At 39.6% G+C, this 17,996-nt stretch overlaps 1 protein-coding gene across 3 annotated transcripts in view; it reads right to left on the reverse strand.

The window, feature by feature from the left end:
* Window positions 1–17,996, reverse strand: part of CPNE4 (copine 4) — a 243,764-nt gene that overhangs the window by 3,910 nt on the left and 221,858 nt on the right. For all 3 annotated transcript variants that reach the window (XM_032991217.2, XM_032991218.2, XM_032991216.2), the window contains exons 13-15: window positions 10,918–10,969; window positions 5,628–5,761; window positions 3,207–3,443 (exon numbers count right to left, since the gene is read on the reverse strand). In XM_032991217.2, the coding sequence (XP_032847108.1) occupies window positions 3,207–3,443; window positions 5,628–5,761; window positions 10,918–10,969 (423 nt within the window). The remainder of the gene's footprint in view (window positions 1–3,206; window positions 3,444–5,627; window positions 5,762–10,917; window positions 10,970–17,996) is intronic.

Genomic DNA, 17,996 nt, shown 5'->3' on the forward strand with positions numbered 1-17,996 from the left:
TGCAACTCCAGGACTTGCCAAGAATCATCACAATAATTATTAATACTTTGATAGCTTCAAAGATATTCCTCAAAGAGATAGTCAAAAAGGTAAGATGCTTTACTGAAATACTCCTGATACCTTATATCATGTAGGAGGTTAAACCCCTATAATAGAGCATCTATCTGCATTGGGTCTTGAGCCAGTAAAACGTTGAATTGGGTGTGAGGTCTTAGGTATGTGAATAATTGTAACTAATTGAAATGTGTTAAATGCCTGTATGAATGCCATGCAGGATCAGAACCCTCTCTGAAGTCAAACATAAAATAGAAAGGATTCACTCTATAGGATATTTTTACAACTTTGTTCTCGTTCCTTTCAATTTTCTCACAGGGGCAGCTTTTGGATAGATTATTTTTGATCTCTTTGGATAGATATGAGATTTTGAGTTCCAGGTTGACCTAAGAGTTGAAGTAATGAAAAAAAATATATTGTTTTGGTTGACTCCAAATGAATTTTGGTTTGCTGTTCCAACAAAACAAAAAATAATTGCTCACAAATAAAATTTTCTTCCCTCCTTCCATCAGTAGTAGACGTAATACAGATTTAGGCATAAATAAATACTTGATTTATCAGAAAAACCTACAAACCTTACACAACTTGATTTGTAGTCTTTCTAAAAAGATCCTTCAGCTGTTTTATTTTCTACTTAATAGTTGAACAACCTAAATATTAAAGCTAAACACAAGGTACATTGACAAAAGGGATGTGATTTTTACCTAAATACAACTTTCACTTAAAGCTGTCAAATGTAATATGCTGATTTATGGTAATTCTTGTGTTTGGTCAGAACTGATCTGACAAAATTCTCCCAAATGTGTTAAATCCACATTTCTCTATGGGGAAAAATAAGTTTGAATCAAAACATCACACTCATTTCTCCCATGAAAAATTATTTCACTAGTTGATGCAAAAGGCATGGTCTTTTATTTGTGCTGAGGATAAGAAAGCAAGATAGCTGTGAATGTCACTTTGTTCAGAGAGAGATTATTTGGGCTATGACAATAAAGAAATCCAACCAGAAGTGGCTATTGTTATCGCCACTCATCCATTACACTGGCATTTGTTGAAGTGGTGAAAGATCACAATAAACAGAATAAATATCAAGTTGCATAAGATATATTGACTTTTCTGATATGACAAACACATTATCTATCTCTATATTATCTCTGCTAATGAGAGAATGAGGGAGAAAAATACCACTGTTTAACAAGAGCAATAAATTTTTAAGACACTGTCCTCTCCGAGTACTGGGGAAGTTAATCTAAACCAGCTAAAAATAATATATGCTTGTCATTTGATCAGTGCTAACAATTAAAGTCACACATAGACTCATTCACAAGTTAACACCAGAGGCACAATATCTTCAGTGTCCAGAACAGCAACTGTCAGCGTTCATCTATTCAATCAAGGATGATTTCAACTTTGTTGTAAAATCACAAAATGAAACTAAAAATAACAAATGCAACTGGATTTGCCAGTTCCTTGCAGAAATGTGTTTTCAACTAATTGAAAGCAAGTCTAGCACTAGCCCATAAATAACTTGCCTCTTGACACTTTATTATAATAAACTACAGTGCAGCACTACGCACTTGTGATTATCTGATGACAGAGAATCACAAGCTATGAGCAGGTCCAGCAGGTAGGTGACTGAGTGGCACTGTCAGCATAAAAATGTGTGTATCTACAATTCAGTGGCAAATCTGCAGCCATTTGGCGTGGTGTCACCAAACTAATAGCACAAGGTGAGTTTTACCTCCTATGAGGGACCATTGTTTACATAAAGGTAGAGGGAAAAGAGGAACAAGTTTGTTTTTCTTATTCCTCAGTAGAATTTGTGAAAGTAAGAAGTGCATCTAGATCTAAGACAAATATGGCAACATTGTATTTTGAAGTGAGAAAAAAGAACAACTCTTGCGAAGAGGAAAGTAAAATTATTGTATTTTGGAAGTAGCAAACAGAAGATAAAAATAATCTCCTGTGGTAACAAAGAGCCTAGAAAAACTTAAGAAATGTAAGCACTGCAAACCCATATGCAGACCAAAACCAACCCAGAGTTGAAAACTTCTGTGTGACATACCCAGATTTAAGAACCACTAGTATATGAGAGCGGATTGGAAAGGGCCATATCATGAGGAGAATGAGTCAGTTACGCTGTGGGGTAAAGAAATTTTCAAATCAAATAGTGAGGATATCCTTCCTAGACACCGTGGTGAGCAAAAAACCAGTCTGGAGAACCACTCGAATATAACAGAAGGAATGAGGGGAAGGAAGGGAGAGAAGGATGGAAAAACAGAGGGAAAGGGATGTGATCAGCATTGCAGAGGAACACAATGGCCATTCCATGCCTCCATATGGAAGAAAAGTGCCCTGAAAAACCCAGCCGTGTGTGGGAAAACTCCTTCCGTGAGCAAACACTGTCTCTACCCAACTGCTGAAAAAGTCCCTGGAACAGATGCTGTGGTGTAAGGCAGCTGACTGAGGGGGAAAGTACATGGCCAAGGCATTATTTCAAATTTGGCAATTTAATCCTGAGTCTGTCCCTTCCTCTCCTACAGAGTGTCTCCTACACCATGCTGAGCTCACACAGGAACAACTGGCTGAGGGCACAGGGAAGCTCTTAGTAACACTACTTTCTCGGTTGTGTTCTCGTACAGAATTTGAGGAAGGGGTTTGGAGGCAACCAGGGTGCTGTGGGTGGATAGTCCTGCCTTTGAGAACTTAAGGAACTAGATTTCGGTAAGGAAAAAGCTTCCTGTGGAACACTATGAGTACAAATTCACAGCCACTGCAGCTGCCTGTGGAAATGAAGGGATGGAAAACAGTGGCCCTAATGGAACAGATGCAAAGAGAATGGAAAAGAGACACCAGGAAAAATAAGACAGGGAGGGCAACCAAACTAAAATCAGGGAGAAAGTGGAAGGAAGGACTGGTACCACAAGAAGCACATGGATTCTGCCCCATCTCTTCATTCCCCACCCTCACCATCTCACTAACAGAGCACATTTCATTCTGTATTCCACTTTTTTCTCAATTTCTGACACAATAATGCCACATACTTATTAAACCCCTCATGCCCATCCAAGGTTAGGCCCTGTCCCAGGGACCATTCACTATATGCTATATACATTCACCCTTATATGGAATGGATGAAAAAATCAGCTTACATGTTTGAAGTTCCTAAATGGCACAAACTGGACAATGTCTCGAAGCACAGGCTCGCCCTTGGGAGACCTCAGGATCCCATCATCACCATCCAGCATCTGCATGTCACTAAAATCGGCGTTCCCCACCCCGACGATGATGACTGACATTGGAAGGTGAGAGGCATGGACAATGGCCTCTCTGGTGTCAGCCATGTCTGTGATGACACCATCCGTCAGAATCAGTAAGATGAAATATTGCTGAAGTTGTTGGACAAGGAGTGAAAAATGATATCATTAGTTAATCTTCCAAAGCCGCTTGCCCTTTTCCAGTAGAAAATTGTTTCTGGTAACTCGCTCATGGAATTTTTTAAATAGAAAAGAGCCTTTACAGTGACTCAAAGGCTAACTCTTTCCCATCCAAACCTCCTCAGCTACTGTTTTCTCCTCTTCTGGAATTTAGCTCTAGCTCAGGTAATTTCCAGGAGCTGGAGGGAGCCAAGGGGTGAACAATGTAGAAAAGGGGGTTTCTAGCTGCTAGGGCTGGGAGAGCCTGGGAAGTCTGGAATAGTCCTGAGACCCCCACTAGCCCTCTTTTCCATCTGCGGCACAATCACGTCTGCTGACAGTTTCCGATTACATTTCTTCCCCTTTGGGAACCCGTGCGGGGAGGAATGGGGTATTGAAGCGTTACAAGGCTGTAGCAGAGCTGTCATGGAGGTTATGACAGCCTGATTTGCTAACAGGCAAGTGGGATGGGTGCAGCCGTCTGCAAACTTGGAGGGTGACCCCACTGCTGGCTGTGGGGGAAGCACCACACCATGGCAGGGCTGCTGCATTCTGCAGAGTAATGAGGTCCCTGAGGAGATCAAGGGCGTGTGCAGGGAGGAATATATCCATCTTCAAACACCTCGTACAGAGCCCTGAAGACAAGTTTTCTCATTCTCTAAAGGACAGCAAGCAATTTTGTGTGCTTGTCATTTCCTTCTCAAAACTCCAAAGCCCACTGAACTGGGATTGTGGGCTATGACGTCTCTTCACCTGGTAATGGGGAAGAGTGACTCTCACTTGGATTCTTTATGAATTAGGAATTGTTAGGCAGCTGGAGTAATTTAACAAACATGCATTAATAGGAAAAGTGAACAGGTCATAGAATTTGGTCACTCTGCAAAGCAATACCAACATGCTAAACATCATTAAAGTTTATGTATACACAGCTATATAAACTCAAAGTGTTCTGTTCATCACCTCCTGCCATGAATAAAAAAATATATGCAGGGAGAAAACTTTATCTTGAAGACTAATGCTATAAATTAATTTGGTTTTCAAACAGAAAGAGGGGAAGCTTAGGTTTAGAAGAATGGAACAACTTATTCAATATGACATACTAGTTCAGAGACAGCACTGGGAAAAGTGAACCATCTCAGGATTAGGTGGGTATGAAAATTCAAACATACAAATTCCCCATTTTAGGAGTGGGACCATAGATAGTATCAATATCCTGGAAACAGCAGTGGAATGACAATCACAAGCCCAGGCTCATGAACAGAAATGTTTGGGAATTGCTGTCTCAATAGGACTGAAAAAAAGGCTCAACACATGAAGAAAGCTTGGAGAAAGCTCTAGGCCTGATGATGAGATGCATGCCAATGTACAGCTCTATTCTGTTCCTATACATAGGCATTTTGTTGCTGCAGTATACAAGTTCTCTCTTACATCCTTTACTCCCACAGCACTGGGAGTGCTCACATATTCTCTCAAATTCTCCCATTCTCCCTTTCTCCCATTCTGTCTGGAAGGCAGGAGAAAAATAAGCCTAATGCATTTCAAAGATGTACATTTAAAACACAGTCTGTGCTTAAGTCTTTTAGCCCAAGAAATCTCCAATGGGTTTGATATCAGATGCAGGCTAACAGGTTTGTCTCCTGATTTCTAAAAGGCACATGATACTACTCCATGTCAGCAATAGCAAATTGAAAACAGTATCACTACAGTTTTCAAAGGAATGGTTGGAAAATGCCCTAGTTGAACAGAAAATTTTTAGTACAGCCTCTGCAATAGACTTGAAATTGGGTAGTCTGTGCAGGGAATCATTTGGACTCATCTCCTTCTATGATCAACACTTTTAGGGCTTGGCCCCTAAATTTTTGTAACCTTAGTGGTGACATTTACATTTCCCCAGTGAAGAACTGGGTGTGTTACAGTAAACCAACTCTAAAAGCGAGAAACAGAACAGTGGGGAAAGAGTTTAAAGTTGTGACTATCAAAGCCGTAAGGGCTGGATACACTGCTCCATCTGACACAGACTCACACCGCCTTCTGTGAAGTCAGTTAGCGAAAACTGTGAAGGCATGATTCACATACATGAGAAGGCCCTGTTTTGATGGCCTACAAGAGATCAATCACAAGGCAAGAGAAAAGCCAAACACAGCATTACACCCTTACCGAGGCCTCCTTGGTGTTGGTCTCCTCCGATGCTGATTTTGCCACCTTCTGGATGATGGGAGCAATGTTTGTCGGCCCATACAGCTGCAGCTTGGGAAGGCAGCTCTGGTAAGCCTCCACAACACCTTGTATTCCTGTCGTAAAAAGCCACAGAAAAGGCAAATAAATGTGGAGCACATCACCGTATCAAGTTTGTTTAAAATGTAAATAAAAGGTGGGTTCTTAATTAATAAATTGAAAAGATCACATGATTATCAAGGACTAACAACTTCAGATAATTTCTGAGAAGCTGTCTTTAGCTGCATTGAATCTAGTTTGTAATATATAATTAATTATACCATGCTTCTCCTTCCCAATAGTTTTTAATGTCTATTTTGCATGTATCAGCTTGCAGTGCCATAGCGTCCATCCTTCTCAGTTGAAGGTGTAAGTGATCACTTCCTGACCACCAGCTAAGATTCATATTAAAGGGGTAGACACAAATTAAAAACACTACAACACTTCTGTCTCCTCCTCTTCAGATAAATATTTATTTTTGTTTATCATGGTAGCTCCTGACAAATTTTCCCTCTGTACTTACAACCTAGAGCAGTCAAGGAATTGAAACAACTTTTCAAACACCCGACTTCCCTGTGCTAGGAAAATAATTTTTCAGGGTGAATTTGCATAATTGCTCACAGGTTGAATTTGACTATGACCAAAAGCTGTGAAATCTTGAAAGAAACAGCAGGATGCTTTGCAGTTTACAGAAAAATGAGCTTTAGTCAAGACGTTTTGATGGAGAACTAGCTATTTTTGGCTTTTTCATTTCAGGATATATAGCCAGACCAGCAAGAACAGACTTCTGCTGACACACTTGACAGATCACAGAATGGAAATTGGTGTTTTCAATCATTGAGAAGAGGTTTTCTTGAAGTGATGCACGTTAGCCTCCACATTCAGAACTCCCAGCTTACCAGACCTAAAGGATTAGAAGTCTAAAGTTGGAAAGAAAGTGATAGACTGAAGAGCTTTGTAAAGGATGCTGAAGAATTAAATGACTTAAATAAGATCCTAAACCAGTTTCAGTTTGCAATGAGACCAGCTCACTCATGAGATTTTACTCAACCATATTTACAGGATATACAGGTGCAGACTGGTTACTAACAAATCATAGGAAATTCTAATTGCTTTACAATGATACACCTGAACCTCCTATGAAAAAAGGGTGGAAAACACAGCATTCTCTCCTTATAGATAACTACATACATATTTTTCCATTGCAGTGCTCACAGACAAAAGAACACGATCCAATTATAGCTATGATTGGCTAAAATGTAAAGTAATGTTACAGAATTTCCCTTGGTAATTCCAGTGACTAAATTACATATTGCAAAACTGACCTTTTGTTAACTCCCAATTTTAAACCTGCTAAGGATTTCATTACATATACTTACTGATCTTGCATGAAGGCCTCATAAATCTTCCCTATGATGACAAGATACAATGTCGTTTTTTTCTTATGCATTAAAATATTATAAGATAAACCTTACTCCCTGAATTCCACACAGATTTAGCATGGTTCATGTCAGAAAGTTGCTTTCATCTCAGAAAGAAACATGTTCTAGAAGCATAATTTCTTGTTCGCTATCTCAGATTAATAGCTTTTATAAATATCTGCTGTCCTTATATAACCAAATCTAACAGGATATGTGAGTGACTGACTTTGTAGCTTACTTTTCTTGGACTCCTTTACTTTAAGGAGAGCCAATGTGCAATTTTCTTCACAATTCAACTGTTTACATTTTTAATTGGAATCCACTTTCAATAGCTCTGATGAAATATAGTGTATGCATATATATATGGGTTTAAGATGTATGTAAAATGCATGCATGTGTAGAAGCATTCATTCAGATTAGAGGCTGTCACTTTCTTCCTCAGACAGTAAAGACTAAATAAGTATAAGACTATAAATATAATATACTATGAATATACTAAATATAAGGCTTTAAATAATAAAATTTTCAAGAATGGAAATAGTAACAGGGGAGGAAAGGTGAGGATATCTGTATTTTATGAATTCCAGTGATCTTCACATCAATACGTAGTTCTTATTCAATGTAGAGTGATGCTTTACACTATCTTGTGCCAGCGAAAGCTCACTACTTCCACAAAGAAAGGGATTCTTTCCTCAAATACAAATTAGACACACACTTCTTATATTCAATCCAACCTGTTTCTTGATTTAAAGCAAGATACTCTTCAGCAATTTTCCTTTGTTTTCTGGCAAGTATGCTAAATATTACAAGGAAAAATAGTGTGGTCACTAAGCACTTTATCTCCCTCTCACTCTTGCATCCTCTCTCCACATGACATGCTGGTCTTACTGCTCCCTGTGTCACCTAATACAGTGAGAACATTTAGAAAACATCACAGAACAATTGTCAGTAGGAACTAATCAAGCATTCATGACAGGCTGGTGATGAGCAACCTGCAGCAGATGATTAAACAACATGTTTTCTGGTCTTTCTCCTTTTCTTGATTTCATCCAGATGTATATAATTTTAAAAGGTATCATTTAGGAAAAAGAAGAGCTTTTTATATCTTGTAGATCCACGTGCAAATTTTGCAGCATTTCTTCCCTGGCTTTCTTTTGTGCTGCAACCATTCAAAAATGCCTCCTTAGCCCTAAAACTCCATTTAGCTGATGTGTTAACTTTTCAGATAAGAGAGTCTTATGCAAAGAACCAAATAAAGTTTAAATACATAACAAATATTAGGTGACATAAACCAAGGCAAGGCTCATACAGCAGCTCCTTCCTTTTTTTTTTTTAACCTCCTCTAATTTCCATTGTTACGTTTGGTTTTGTATACATAGTATTGTCTGGATAGTAAGTCCTTTACTTGCAGAGGGTTTGTCTGTCCAACCTCTGACCTGCTGCTGGCACTACATAGATGTGACAGCCCTTTCTATCAATACAAATCATTATATAACAATGTCAGTGTAATAAAAGAATTAGCCTTGACTCAAAAGAGGAAGCAAAGGGGGGGATAAAAACTGTGTTCTTTGCATGGACTGCTAACGCTTTTTTCTGAGGTATGCAGGTGACAAAGGTCCTGCATTTAGACCAGGAAACAAAGCTATATTTGAATACTACATGCATAACTATGTTATCACCTAATGCTTCTGACTATTGTTAACTGAAATGTTTTAAGCAGATCAGGCACTGCGTAGATGTCAATGTGTCTGTGTTCAGAAGCAGGCAAGCTAGCGCATTTTAAAATCTGATGGTCCAGACAAAATTCTGAGGTCTTCTTTCCTTCCCCACTTCATCCCCAGTGTTACTAAAATCTCAAGCTGACTCACAAGCTTACAGGAACTTCTAGATACATACACGTAATTTCTGCTTCTTTTAATTCCTTAAAAGCAATGTAGAAAACTGTGAACACATCAAACAGCTGTAGGACTTATGCCTGAAACAAAAAGGGGCCCAAACAATAGGCCTCAAACCAAAGTTGACTTCTGAGTGAATTCCCCGACCAGCAATCAGCATCTTATCAGCAGACTGAAGCAACCAGTATCTTATCAGCATGAAAATGTAACCCTGGGGACAATCCCTGGGAACTATAAGTAAACAATAGGAAGTAACTATAAATCCCAAATGTAAAGAAAAACAGAAACTCCTCAGACATGCCCGGATCCTGGCCAGATCCGGACATGCCTGAGTGAGGCATATCAATCTACCAGATATCTCCTGTGCGTTTTGTTTAGACTTGTTTGTTAAACTGTATAAAAGCTGGACCCTCTCTCAGCAAAGATGGAGACCTCACCTACGAGTGGACGCCCTGCGTGGGACTTCCCAATTGCCGGGAAAGGCTCTCCGACCCTTCGCTGTGACGGGGCTCCCCAGCTGATGCACGGGTCTGGATGATGGTAATGTATGAGGGCAATTGGTGATGGATCTTTCTTAATCACTATAGCTAACTTTAAATAGTAATGTCTAGGTGCATTACCTTGCTTATTCTTTCTGCTATTTCTACTATAGTAAAATTTCTATTTCTACTAAAGTAAAATAAGCCTATTTCTTTAGCTTGGTGTCTGTGTCCTTTGTGTTAACCCCGTCAATTGGCAAAACAATGCCCAATTACAGTTCAAGCATATGACCTGCAGAGGTTGGGGCAGTCCAACAATCCAAGCGCAACAACAAAGCAGGAATGCCCACTGAACCAAAACCAGAGGTCTTGCATTTAAGATGCTTGAACTCTGTATTCTTTTAAAGCTTATTTCACTTGAATTGCTTGTCCTCTCTTCTTTTCCTCACTTAATTTCTTGGCATCTTAATTCTCATCCTGAATATATTGTGCTAACCATGCCTGAAAGAAAGCCACTAATGAACCAGAGAAGGCTGAAAGGAGCAGCTAGAAATTTGAACAAGAAGAGCATTTTGAAGCACCCATTTCGGTGTTTGCATGGTAGCAGAAGGATAAGGGAGAACAACAACCTGTGGATTTTAGATAGCAGTGATCATCTGAGCAGGATGCTCAGCTAAGTGTTAGTCTAGGATTACTTGTTAGACTGTTTAGAGATTATTGTCCTGATACTCTCTTTTACAAAATGTGTGAATTGTGTCAGAAGATTCTAGATAGACAGCATCAGTCACTGCAGACCTCATTTAGAAATACAAGACATGCAGCAAAATCTGCTTCATGAATCTGGCCTCTGACTACCAAGGAATAGTGATTTTGCAGTATTTTTCACTGTTAAAAGACCTTCCTGCTGCATTTGCTGTTATGAAAGTATGCTTCTATCGTGGTAGTCCTCAGCTGCTACCCTGACTCTTTGGTTCTGGACATTGCTGGGCTGACTTGCATCAGGCAAGTTGCTATAGGTCTGCCCAAAGAACTGGCTCTAAACCAAGGGAATCCTTGATCACAGAGGTTCACAGCCTGCTTTTGCATGTCCTGCCCCTCTTAGGTGCACAACGTATGATGCTGATGTAGCTGAAGATCTGGAATGAATCTAGAAGACATGGCTTTAGTTTTCAGAAATGCTAGTAGTTTGGGGAAGTGCAAGTGCTGAATGTCCAACATGGTGTACTTTCAAAGGGACCTATTTTTCAGGAAATTAATGTGTGGCACTCTGCAAGGTTTCTAAAGCTAAGCCCGATGGCTTGGAGTCTGTCAGGTTTTGAAAATCCTGGCTGTTTTCTTTAAAAAACACTTGGCATAATACTCGGGGGATACAGTAAAAAATGCAAGCACATTTTGTACACAGCAAAACTATGGCAGTCTGTCCTAATATGAGTGTTACCTGCACATTCTGGGTTGTCTTCATTGAAATTGATTGCAAAATCATGAGAGACCTGCAGATAAATGGAAAGAAGAGAAGAAGACTATAGTTAGAAAAATTATTCCAAGAGGACTTGCGGTTAAACACCCTTTACATTCTTTCTGTGTTAAACCAGAGATCTTTCAAGCTTTCAGTCATTAAGTGTGAAATACAGTCCCAGCTGGAACTCCTTGCAGAAACAAAGTAACAAAACTGGAATCAAACTTGTCAACAACAACAACAAAACAAAAAATAGCACAAAGAAAAAACACCCAAGTGTATGAGAAATCATATAAATATGGTGTCAGGATTGGGCTATCAATGCAGGCACAGAAGAGGGACCTATTGCTGAGGAGATTTAAATACCAGCTCTCCCTATCTCAGCATCTCAGATTGCAGGAGAGAGAAAGCAGGTTGTGATACATCACTGACAGCAGAAGCTCAGCGGTCCTCATCTGAAGGCCATGGGAATACTGGGAAACTAATTGATTCTCCAAAGAGATCAAGGAAGTCACCCAGGCCCCCTGTGAGAAAATAATGTAAGAAGTGTAAGGGGTCTCAAGCTGGTTAGGAAGTTAGATTAGGCTGGGGTGAAAATTAATAAGAAAAAACATGAAAACTCTTGTTTTTCCTCAAATTTCGTGGATGTTCTGGTTTCTCTCTCTCTCTCCCTCGAAATCTGCCTGTAAGAAAATATTTCAGAGCTATTTTCTAAGAGAAATGACTCTGAATACAAAAAAGTTGCTGGTTTTCTAATAAAACAATGTACTGTATCTGTAGTGGCTTGGGAAAATAATACAAGACTTCTGTATGCACAAACAATGCAAGGCAATATAAGTCTCAGGTTCCAGGTTTCCTCTATCTGTCTGTCAATTAGAGATCTACATCCACAGCACAAATCTGTTGGGACTGAAACTTTCCTCACATGCTCTTTTCTGGTTTTAAGGTTTGTTCTTGCCTGCATTTTTTTTCCCGATTCCTTTTTGCTCCTTTCTTTGATCACTGAGAAGGCTTGATTCCTTTGAATCTCTTCAGCTCTGAAGCTCAGTCTCTAAATTCTCCTGCTTGTCTTAAATTGTATTGAATGAAGCCCAACTTTTGTCTTTCAGTGTACAATGTGTATATTTTTATTTGTTTGTTTGCAAAAAGTGGTTATCACTAAGAGTTAAGCAGGCAATTTGCATAATTTAAAGTTGAAGTCAGGGATATCATCCCAAACTCATTAAGGCATTTATATGGCTAACTCCAGTGACACACATTTGAGAGTTTATAGATCTCTGTAGGACCTTCAGAAGTGCTAATAGTCCTAGTCATATAGAAAGCAACCTTTTTACTCCCTGTACAATGGAACCGACATTATTTGCAGACAGAGGTTTGTTGGTTGTTGCTGTTTTATTTTCTAGTTTAGACAACTTCACAGCACAGTACAGAATTTGGTCTATGACTAATAGACCCATAGATCAAATCTGTGATTACAGAGGAGCTTCTGTAAAATCAAAGTGGTGTGAGTTGGCTAATTACTTCCAAAGAGATCTTCTCAGAGAAACTGAATTTCCCCATCATATGCTGGCCTTGCTCCCCACAGTGATGCCTACCACTACTTATTAAGGAGTTAAATAAAGCAGGACTTCCACCTGATGGGAAAGGACTGAAGCAAAAGCTCACTGAAGAGTCTGCAGCTATGTCAGCCCAGCCAGGAATTTGGTATGTCTACACCAAGCATCAGTTGCCTCTTACAGAGGGTTTTACACGGGCCGTTGAGGTTACCCTACTTGGCCATGGAAGATAACACAAAAAGTCGCTACCTGTGTTCCTCGCTGAGCAGGCACAGAAGAGCAGGGCTGTCAGATACGCTTCAGAGGGGCTCCAGAGCCCTTCTGTCTGGCTGTTCTGTATGTCTCTTGGCACTATTTGCCCAGCTGGTATCTGCCAGCCTCATGACCAGCTGCAGGCCAAAGGTAATTGCAGCTGTCAAGAGCAGTTACGTGAGTTTTCACTCATTGATGATTTTTCTGTTGTTCAATAAACTCTCTTCTTCCTTTCGGCTTTCTGCATTTTGTATTAGCTGCATCTCAAGAGCAAGAAGGATGGCAATGCATGTTTATGTATTGTAGGCTGATTCTTCCAACGCTGTGACTCTTCAGTGCTTTTATTTCTTTATTCCAAATGCATTTGAAATTATAGATAAAGGAATATCACAATTCTTTTTGAGAGCTATGAATACAGTATTTTAATCTCACATGAAAGCATGGGCTGGATGCTTTTGTTGCTATAGCTCTTTCAGGTCCACACTATGCAAACAATTTATCTGATTCAGAGCTATCACATCCAGGCTATTATTTAAGAAAAATGTAGACAACGGTTCAGACCAATAAGGAAAGCCAAAGTCTAGTAAGTGTGAACAATGATCCAAAAAATAATACCATCTGAGCAACAGCTGCTATCCTCCCAAAGCAAGTGGCCCTTATACACTGTCATCCTGATTCACCAAGAACAATGTTAAAATGTATCCTGAAGGCAGGACAGGAAACACAATGAATGTGCAGAAGTATTGGGTAGTTTCCTACGCTCTCTGAACAATATATCACAATTTAAACACGATTTAAGTATAATGTGAAGGAGAGAAGTTCTTTGAGCAGCTCAGCGATGGTTCACAAAGAGGAACTCACCACCTGAGGAAAGCCAACAGCAGGTATTTTTAAAGCAGTGCCTCCAAATGCTCAGAACTCATTCCCCACTCAGGTAAGTAAAACCAACTGTGCTTTAACCTGCCCCTGTGCTGTCTCCTCTGTGGTGGCCAGAATTCAAGAGGGTCCAAACCAGCAGAGCGTTTAGGTGCATGACATGTACTGGAGGCCTTACTGAACTTGGGCTGCTACCTGGTAGGACTCTGTGTAAAGCCCATCCATGTCAAAAGGTGGTTTTGATCAAACATTCAAAGTTTCTGTTTTCAAAACAGTGCAAAGTAATGAGCCTCCCTCTTTTTTTTTTTTTTTTTTTTTTTTTAATTAAACATGCAAGGGCTTTTGTGGCTGAAAGGAAAACCATGCTGATGACAGAAACCCAAAACCTGGTATACTAAATGGCATCTTTCTGATACTAAATGACGCAGCCTTCATGCACTCCCAGAGCTGGTAAACTAATGGGAAAAAGGAGGCAAAGGTGTGAACATCTAAGATGCTGAAGAGTGGGAAATCCTCAGGGGAACCAACACGACACTTGCTGTTCAGAAGCATGTTTATATAATCTACTAGGGTGGTTTGTATGATGGGTCAATCTAACAGTCAGGAAATCCTGGAATATATCAAGCCACACAAACACTGAATGACTGCTTTACATTAGTTCCTGGCACAGAGGACTTTGCAAAGAACTGCAGACCATGGTCCGTGGTGGAAATCGGCCTCACAATAAGGAATGTCCCCGCAGAACTGTGATTGTGTCACGGACATGGATTAAGTTTTGAATACACAGCGGATCCACTGCTCAACACTCCTCCTCTCTCTTAGCATCGTTCCATAAAATCAATTCACAAAAGGAAAGGAGGGAGAAATTCTGGAGTGCAGAGGTGATTACATGTGATCAGCCTAGCATTACCTGGTTTGCTGCACAAAACACCACTCAAAGCCTCTAACTAAAGACATTTACTTGCACTTGGACATATATTAATCTTTTCCTGCTGCAGGACTTCAGATAAATTATTTAGCAGATACCATGATGGATGGAGGATTATTAAAACACAGCTGTTCAGAAACTTCCTGCACCAGGAACATACAATTTCTCAGGCAGTTTTTTTCAAGGTTCTTAACAAGCAACATAAGTAGCTCTACCATACATCATGATGTAGATTATGATGACAGCATTTCTGAAGATACATCAGCTAAACAAACAGTCTAAAATATTTTTGCTAAGGCAGATTATAGTAATTGTATTGAAACATGTTACTGTATTTTGGCCTCCACATTTTTTAAATCCCTTTTTACCCTAACTGAACTTCCATTTTTTAAATAAAAAAGCTGCTTTGACTCAGAAACAACATTTTTAATTCATTTTGCAAATGGGGAATATGGATGCCTGAATTCTGGAAATTAGTAATCCTTCCCACCCCCCCACCCCCCCCCCCACCCCCATTGTTGAATTCATTTGAATTAACCTCCCTGTCCCAAATAGCTCCAGGTTTCCAGAAGCCTCTATGGTGATGGTACTGGGACTACTTGACAAACAATCTGACAAATTCAGGCATGTTTAGGAATGGTTTCTTACTAATTTAAATAGAGATTGATAAAAATTCATAAACAATAGATGCATACAAGCGTAAATGCTGAGATGCACAATGTTGAACACTTATTTATGAATAAATTGAACACTATTAAGCCACTGCCAGTCTGAAAATTAAATATGGAATGCCTGCATATTTTGCAAAAGCTTAAGTCACTAGCAAATTTAAAGAACCATTGCTCAAAAGCTATTATTTTCTGAATGCTCATTAATCAAACAGTTTGGGAGCTGGACAGCTTATGTCTCTGGCTAAGACCACATTGTAGACATTTCTGCTTGGCAAAGCTTGGCCATTTATTTTCCTTTGTACTTGATTTTTGAGCATGCTGCCCAGTTCCCATGTCTAAATCCAAGTTGTTCAGATAAGGTGACAAATTCTGTGTTTTCACTTGGTCCGTTACACATCCTTCTATTAGTTCTTTTTTGTCAGGTTTGCATATATTTTTCCCCTCAAGGTCCTGGAAAGTGTAGGAATCACAAAGATCACAGCACTTTTCAAGTGCCTTACCTGTCCAGCAAACCAGACAGTGCAGGTTAGGCTTGTAAAGATGCTGTACTGTTTCTGTAATGGCAGTGAGGTTCTCTCCAGCAACTCTTCTCAGCACAAGCAGTGAATGAAGCTTTCATTAAAAATAACCAGGACTGTCTTAAAACAAACCGCAAGTTGTTTTGTACCTATTCAGGTGTCAGCCTGCAATTTTTCTTTAGGAAAGAACACTTCATTATTGACAATACATCTGTCATGGGGCTGACACAATTCTAACTTCCTTTTCATTTTAACAGTAAGTTTTGTGCTGCCGTGTGTTTTTTCCAGCTCCTTTGAGTTCTGCCTGCTAAGAAATTACTGTGTGTAGTTCAGCTTTCTTTCCTCCTCCTCTCTGTGAACTTTTGGAGCAGTGTCTGAGTCCATATTATCTGCCACCTCTTCACTTTACATCAGACTTCTCAGATACTTCTCATTGCAAAAAAAAAAAAAAAAAAAAAAAAGAGACACTGCTGTGGAATAATCAGTATGTTCTGAAAGTTCCATGTGATAGAAACTCAAGAGGGCAATATTGCTCTCAGAGGTTTACTTATCCAGGAGCAGGGTGATGTATTTGTGAGGCCTTCGGGAAAAAAGATCATATTGCCGAATATTAGATGAAAGATCTCTAGACTGATGAGGAATGTTATATATGGCATGTCTTGCTTCCTTCACTCCCACAGATTCCTTATGCTGCTAAGAAACTGCTGTTTTTCAGCTAACAGCTGAAGTGTTTCATTTGGAGCTGAAATGAGGGAAAATAAAGTCAGCGTAACATAGTGGTGTGCTCTTGAAATGGAAATTCTGTAGAAAGTATATATAAAAACATGTTTTTAAAGGGGTTCAACCTCAAGAGATTCATGAAGAGCCTGCAGAGGTGGTTACTGACATTGTTCTGAAGTGCTAATGTAAAATAGAGGGGCAGTGTGTTTTTGCATGAGGAATAATAATTGGCATAGCAAACATTGCTTTTCCTGTAGCATGTAAAAGGATGTGAGGAGGTTAGAATGTCACTATATGGACAGGTGGACACTGCCCTCCAGCACCCATCCCAGGCTACTGGCAGGAGCTCAAGGCAGTATGAAACCAAGGCACTGGTTTGACAACACCGCAACTGGATGCCTTTCTCCCACGAGGTCCACTGCATCAAGCAAACCTGGGCAAAAGAATTTAGAGCTTATGGCCAGCCTGAAAGCAGTGGCTTTCAGCTGATCCTAAATAGCAATGTTAGCAGCGATTCATACTGAACAGTGAGTTACTGGCCTCATTTTTTCTACAGCTTGTGACCAAGCAGGACATAAATTAGACCTGATTCCACTCGATCCACTTACTTTGCCTACCGTTTTTATCAGGCTGCTTACCTCTGGCCTTCCCTCACTGTGTTGCCACCATGCATACATAGGTCAGCTTTCATTTATACTTTTAAGGAAGCTATGTTTAAGTTGTATGGAAGCTCTCATGGTTAGTTAGAAACCCTTGTCAGTGGGAGTCATTTCTTTGACAGCCCTAGCAATTTGTTTTCTACTGGAAGAAATAGAAGAGCAGCTGCTGGTGTGCAGAGACCAACATGCTATGAGCAGGTTAGATCATCTCACTAGGACTGGAGGCTTGAAAGCAGACATCCTATATTAAAAAGAAAAGCTGGTTTAAACACATGATGGGGTCAGAACTTAGAAGTTGTCTTAATGATTCAAGCTAAATTTGAAGATGTGAATTATTACAGTTATGACACTGCTGTCATTTAATAAAACAAAAGATACATATGACTTGTAATACCTTTGACTGAAAACATCAAAAGAACATTTGAATAGCACAAGATTTGCAGTGTTGCTGTGGTGTATATAGTGTTACCATATTTTTGCAGCAGAAGATAAGAAGTTAGGGGAGACAAGTTGGGAGGACTTTTTTCTACAGTCTTTGTTACTTTTAATTATATCAGTTTCTTCTCTCTTTCCTATGCATCTTGGCTACGTTCCACATCAAACACTAATCATTGTTGGCTTTAAGTTAGCTGTATGATACCAATGTAGACTAAATTACTGAAGGATTTTCAGGTTTATTGGTCTTGATTTATTAATGCATTGTGATGAGGCTGACACTTGACTCTCTTAGAAGGTGTACTGTTCAATTTAGAAGTGCAGCCAAAGCCAAGCAGGGACTCAAAAGTGTTCATACAGTTTATTTTAAAAAGACAGACTTGTATGGACTGTGTAGAGTATCACAGGGAGGGACTGAACAATAGCACAGATGACTTAATTCCTAA

Source organism: Tyto alba, unplaced genomic scaffold (assembly GCF_018691265.1).
Source record: "Tyto alba isolate M040663 unplaced genomic scaffold, T.alba_DEE_v4.0 Super-Scaffold_46, whole genome shotgun sequence".
Lineage (NCBI taxonomy): Eukaryota > Metazoa > Chordata > Aves > Strigiformes > Tytonidae > Tyto > Tyto alba.